Source organism: Bidens hawaiensis, unplaced genomic scaffold (genome assembly GCF_021521415.1).
Source record: "Bidens hawaiensis isolate Kalapana, Puna unplaced genomic scaffold, B.hawaiensis_p1.1 tig00039577_1, whole genome shotgun sequence".
NCBI lineage: Eukaryota > Viridiplantae > Streptophyta > Magnoliopsida > Asterales > Asteraceae > Bidens > Bidens hawaiensis.
The window spans coordinates 155,243-160,732 of NW_027496966.1; the positions used below are offsets into that span (position 1 = coordinate 155,243).

A 5,490-nucleotide genomic window follows, 5' to 3' on the forward strand; every position below is an offset into this window, starting at 1 on the left:
TAATATTAAGGTGACCTTTTAGTAAGCAGCACGAGCTGCAAGTGCTTCCGTTAATGCTCCATATCTATGTATCATGACTTTTGCCTTAAAAGATGACCCGGTCCTTTTTACTCATGACATTCCAAATGAATGAGTAGATGGGGGTGATGGATAAAGATAAAACGCGGGATGAAATTATGATGGAAACTAAACTAGTTGAGCATTCTGAAAGTTTTGATGATTTTGCATCATGTAGTTCATGAGTTGGAAGGATGGATAAGCGGTATGTTATATTGACCAAAACCCATCGGCAGGGGCGGACCCACATGGTAATGATGGTTTAGTGATAACTCGTTTCCCTTACATCCTAAAGGTTGTTGGTTCTATTCTTGTTGCACTCCGGTTTTCCTTTCTCTGTTACCATTTTTATCATAAGTCTATTCTTGTTGCACTCCAGTTTTTCTTTCTCTGTTGCCATTTTTATTCTTTTATTTTAATCTTTTAAATTCTACCCAATAGTACTTAATACTAAGAGCACATACATCGGGCTACATATCCCAAAATTTGAGTCTATGTGACACCAAGCAAACTTGGAGAGACTTAAAATCAACAATTATGGAGCTTGGAAATTTGTGACGGGTTTGTTTTTTCAAGACAAAATGGCAAAACAGGTCCTTTATGTTTTCATGGTTTTTCAATAGTCGTCCTTTAGCAAACTTGATGACACAAGACGTATTTCATATTTCAAATTCTGTTCATGTTACGTCCTTTGGTACTAACCCAGTTAATTTTTCTTGTTAAATCTGGCCATGTGCCGTGCACATGAGGGTAATATTGTAATTTAATAGTTTATTTAATCATTAAAACTAATAAAATAAAAATTATATACAACACATACCCTCTCTCTCTTCTTTCTCTCTCTACTCCCTTTCTCTCCCTTTCCTATAAACATACACATATACAGATCTGAAATTCATCGCCGGACCGCCACCACTTGCAACCACCACCACCCGACCACCAGCTCAAACTCGCCACCGGACTTTGCAACTGCTGATTTCCAGACCACCACTGTCCGCCCTCTATTCTTTCTCTCTTTACACCACAAAACCACCACCAACCAAACAACCAACGCCACCTCCACAACTTCCGTCACCACACCAGACCAACAACGGTCATCGACGTCACCACCGTCAACCCCGAAAAAGATGGCGGCACCTAAATAAGTTCGTTCGGCGGAAATCGCTATCCGGAACTCGATACCTGGAAAGTCGAAAATGCTTGTGCAAGTCTCAATCTGTCATTCCCCTAAACTATCAGGTCTTGATTTTGTTGTTTTTCACCGGAAAATGCCGACGGAAGGTCGGGGCCCTAGTTCTTGGCCGGAATTGCGTCCCTCAATTGGTTGCCGGAGAATATGACCACGCCGGAATTACGGGAGTTTCGTATCTTATCCTCCACTGCCACAAAATTCATCCAAACGCCGACCGGAACCACCTCACTATTTTTGTACCTCTTCTGTTTACCTTTAAAATGATGATGATGGAGGCTGATAGTGATGGTGGGTGGTGGGTGCACTGGTGTCTGGTTGTGTTGTTTATGAATACTTGGGGGATAAAGATGAGGGTTAAAAGGAGAAGTATGTTTATTTATTTAAAGACCAAAGGTTTAAATAATTAGCAAATAACCTATGAGGGGTAAAAAGACTAAATTGCCTTCACATGAGGTGCACATGATTGGATTTAACGAGAAAAATTAACCCCCGTTAGTGAAAAGGACGAATCGTGAAAGATTTTTTAACATGAAGGATGTTTTCTGTCATTAAGTTTGCTAAAGGACGACTACTGAAAAACCATGAAAACATAAAGAACGAGTTTTGTCATTTTGTCTTTTTTCAAACCTGCACAGTGTGGACCCCACATCTTTTATACACAAACTATATGTACATATACATATATATACATATTTAATATGTTTTTAATAGGTTTGTGAAGGTTTGTTGTTGAGGAATAGAGTAAGGGTTTTTAAGAAAAGTTTGGAATTTGATGTGACGATAATGTGTCGGTTTGTATGAGTTTGTTTTTATGATGCTCCAACAGTTAGGTTTTAACTTTTAAAAAATATGGAATATCTTATAGAATAACCTCATGGCCTAATACCCATGAACAGACAATGTTGCACAACCTAAGCCCAAACATACATACACGCATCAGCATCACAACCTTCAACTATTGATTCGTCAGTCACCGACATCCTCCACCGTAGCCGGATCGCCGCCCTCTCAGCTCTTATCCTTAGATCCTTCGTCTCTATTTTAGTCTTTTACAAGCTACAAAAGGTAATTTTAGGGCTAACTGATTTATTTAATATGGTACTTGTATTTTTGTATCGGTCGAATATGTAATCGTTCAATTTTAAAATATGAAAAGTCATTGGGAATCACTTTAAAAATTTAAGGTTTTTTTCCTCGTTTTGAATGTCATCGTATTTTGTGTGTTTCCAATGATTAATGATCATATTTCTTTTTAGTATGATACTTTTTTATTATGTTTATCGCCTTGACCTGATCCAAGCAACAACCAACCCAAAAGATCTAAACACTGTAAAAATGAGACCCCATTAGATAAAATTCTTAGGTCCATCACTGCACATCGATGCATTCTAATTAGCTCGGTTTATTTGGGATAGTTTGTTTGGACTTCAGTTAGGATGACATCTTTGAACAATTGTTGAAAAGGATTGCCAGCATCCATTTTTTAATCAAAGTATTTTTTTATTTTTTTTTAGGGAAAAGGGGTATTGAGATGAGATGAAATGACTTGAATGAAAGTGTGTAGGTTGAGTTAAATTGTTTAAATGAAAGTGGGTGTAGATTTTTAAGTTTAAAGATTTTCATTTTTATATTTTTAAATTCCATTAAGAGCATTCCCAGTCTATTTCATATATTTTTTCCTATAATTTAGCTAAAAAACATAATTTCATATATTATCCATCATTTTTCAAAATATTTCCACATTCTATTCCCTATTCATATCCATAAATTAATTCTTTATTATTTTTTTCTCTTTTATCTTGTTATATAATAAATGGTGATTGGGAGATATGTGTTATATTATATAGTATGGATTGAAAGTGAGTCCCTATATTTAGGTTTTTACTTTATTTGCCATATAACTCATCTATATAACAGGGAATGGATTGGAGAGGTGATTTTGATGGTTTTCTTAAAATTTACCCTAAATTATATGGGTTTGACAACTTTAAAGAATGGGTTGAGAATGCTCTTATCAGTCAGTTTTTGGGGGAAAAAAAGAGTTGATTTTTTATGTTTTAAATTAAAAGTTGAAATATTCGTTTAAATGGGCCCACTTTTCGTCCGCCATTCGTTTGCAGAGCTGGACACCAAGGCCGGATTTCATGTCCATGACTCGGCTTGGTCTTCCATGCCGGCTCATCCAAACACCTTCACACATTTCGTGTTGAAGGTGCTCTTAGTAAGATAGTCGGAGATCATTAAGGCAATAACCTAGTACATTAATGTATAAAAAATATTATCCATAAGTATTTTATTGTAGTCATATTGTTTTATTCACAAAAATTCCTTAATTTATTCATGTTTTGGCACACGATCTTTGTATTGTTGTGGCAGAAAGGAGTTGGTTGAAGTGTGGTCGGCGGTGGCTTATGGGAACAGGTGACCGACACAGCATGTCAAATTGCATTTCCGCCTCTTTCACACGGTTAAAGATAAAGTTAAAACATTATTATTATACATGCATAATTAATTAAAAAATGGCAATTAGGGCTTTTGCTATTTTACTTGTATACGTAACATTTAACATATGTTTGGCAAAAGTAGCTAGTGGTTGAAAGCTAGTGGCTAAAAGTTGGTAGCTATAGCTGGTAGTTGTAGGTGTTTTAGATATATTTAGGTGTTTGATAGAGTAGCTGAAACTTTTAATAAAATGTATAAATTGAACAAAATAGACATAACTAAAATAAATAATACTAACGGTATATATCCTGTAACGTTATTTAAATAATTTTAAATACTAAAAACTTGTAACTTTTTTAAACGTTACTAATAGGAGCTTCAAGTTTTTCTCCTAACTTAAAATAAGCTCATTCAACCAAACAGGACTTTTTATCGAGTTAAAACTTGAAGATATAAGCTCTAAAAGCTTCATACCCTACATGTTGAAGTTAAAAATCACGATTTATTAAATATTATAGTTTACTTTCTTTTTGTAACTTTTAAATGGCACATGTAAGATAGAGTTACAATTTTTTTTATTGATTATCAAGACATTAACAGGAATTGTAAAATAAAAACAAATATAAAAAAAATAAGAAGAAATATTAACTAGCTATATATCAAACACAATAAAAGTAAATCATTGGTGTTATCTGGTAATTTAGTATATAATCATAAGCCGGGTCATACAACTTTGAAGAAAATCAAACGTAGTTGCTACAACAAAAGGAAAAGAAATTGTGTACGTACGTTAATTGATATTAATTAATATGTTGTTCACTATACTTACATCTCTAACACAACATCTTTCTTTGAACCATTTCTGCTACTGCAAAGACTCCATTGATCCGACAACGCAGCCGACGACGAATTACACGACACCCCGCTCTCGTTCCCACACTTCGCGACGATCCTAACGTTCTCAATCAACTCCTGAGTCCTCCCTTCTTGTGACAAAATCTCCAAAAGCTGTTCCGGACTAATAACCAACTTCACTTTCCAAAAACCACTTCCACTATTCCTGACTCTCGAAGAATTCGCGTCCACGTAGGATCTTTTAAACATGCGACGGCTGTCAAACGACATCCTGTAAGGAGCCGCAGTGTTTGCTGGAAGACTGTTGGATCTGATATGGCCAAGTTTTGTTCCACGGGTTTTGTCTAGGGGGAGGAGGTAATAAGAGTTCCCCACCAGGAGAACCTCGTGGTGGGGAATGGGTTTCCAAAACAGATCAGTTCCCCGGAACAGGGCGTGTCCAGGGAACTCATCAGTGATGGTTTCTGCTGAGACGGGGGCATAGAACTCCATGATGCCCCCGGCAGAGTTGATGACTTTGATTATGCGATCGTTTTCGGAGGGGCCTCCGAAGAGACAATTGCCCATGATGAATATATGGTTGATGATGTTTGGGATGATGAATTGATATGAGATATGAGAATTGATGAAATTTGGGATGGAAGGAGGGTAATGATGAAAAAGGAGGGAAAGTGAAAGGTGATAGTCGTCGGTGGGATGCTTCTTTAAGCTTTCTTTCTTTGCATCCCGACCATTCCCATAAAGAATGTAACGCAACTATCACCAATTGTGTTATATATATATATATATATATATATATATATATATATATATATATATATATGGTATTAATTATTATTTATATATACATGATCATATCAGAATAATACGCGTGTATATATATAGTTATTGGATCATTTCGGAAGTTTTTTACAACGAAAAGTGCGAGAAATGAAGGTGTAACT

At 35.8% G+C, this 5,490-nt stretch overlaps 1 protein-coding gene across 1 annotated transcript; it reads right to left on the bottom strand.

The window, feature by feature from the left end:
• Window positions 1–4,393: 4,393 nt before the first annotated feature.
• On the bottom strand, window positions 4,394–5,119 carry LOC143591332 (uncharacterized). The gene has a single exon (XM_077071570.1). It carries the CDS (start codon window positions 5,111–5,113, stop codon window positions 4,517–4,519), a length of 597 nt encoding a protein of 198 aa, XP_076927685.1. The 5' UTR covers window positions 5,114–5,119; the 3' UTR covers window positions 4,394–4,516.
• Window positions 5,120–5,490: the final 371 nt, after the last annotated feature.

Coding starts and splice junctions, on each gene's coding strand:
- LOC143591332 (XM_077071570.1), bottom strand. CDS start 5,113: ATGGGCAATTGTCTCTTCGGAGGCCCCTCCGAAAACGATCGCATAATC.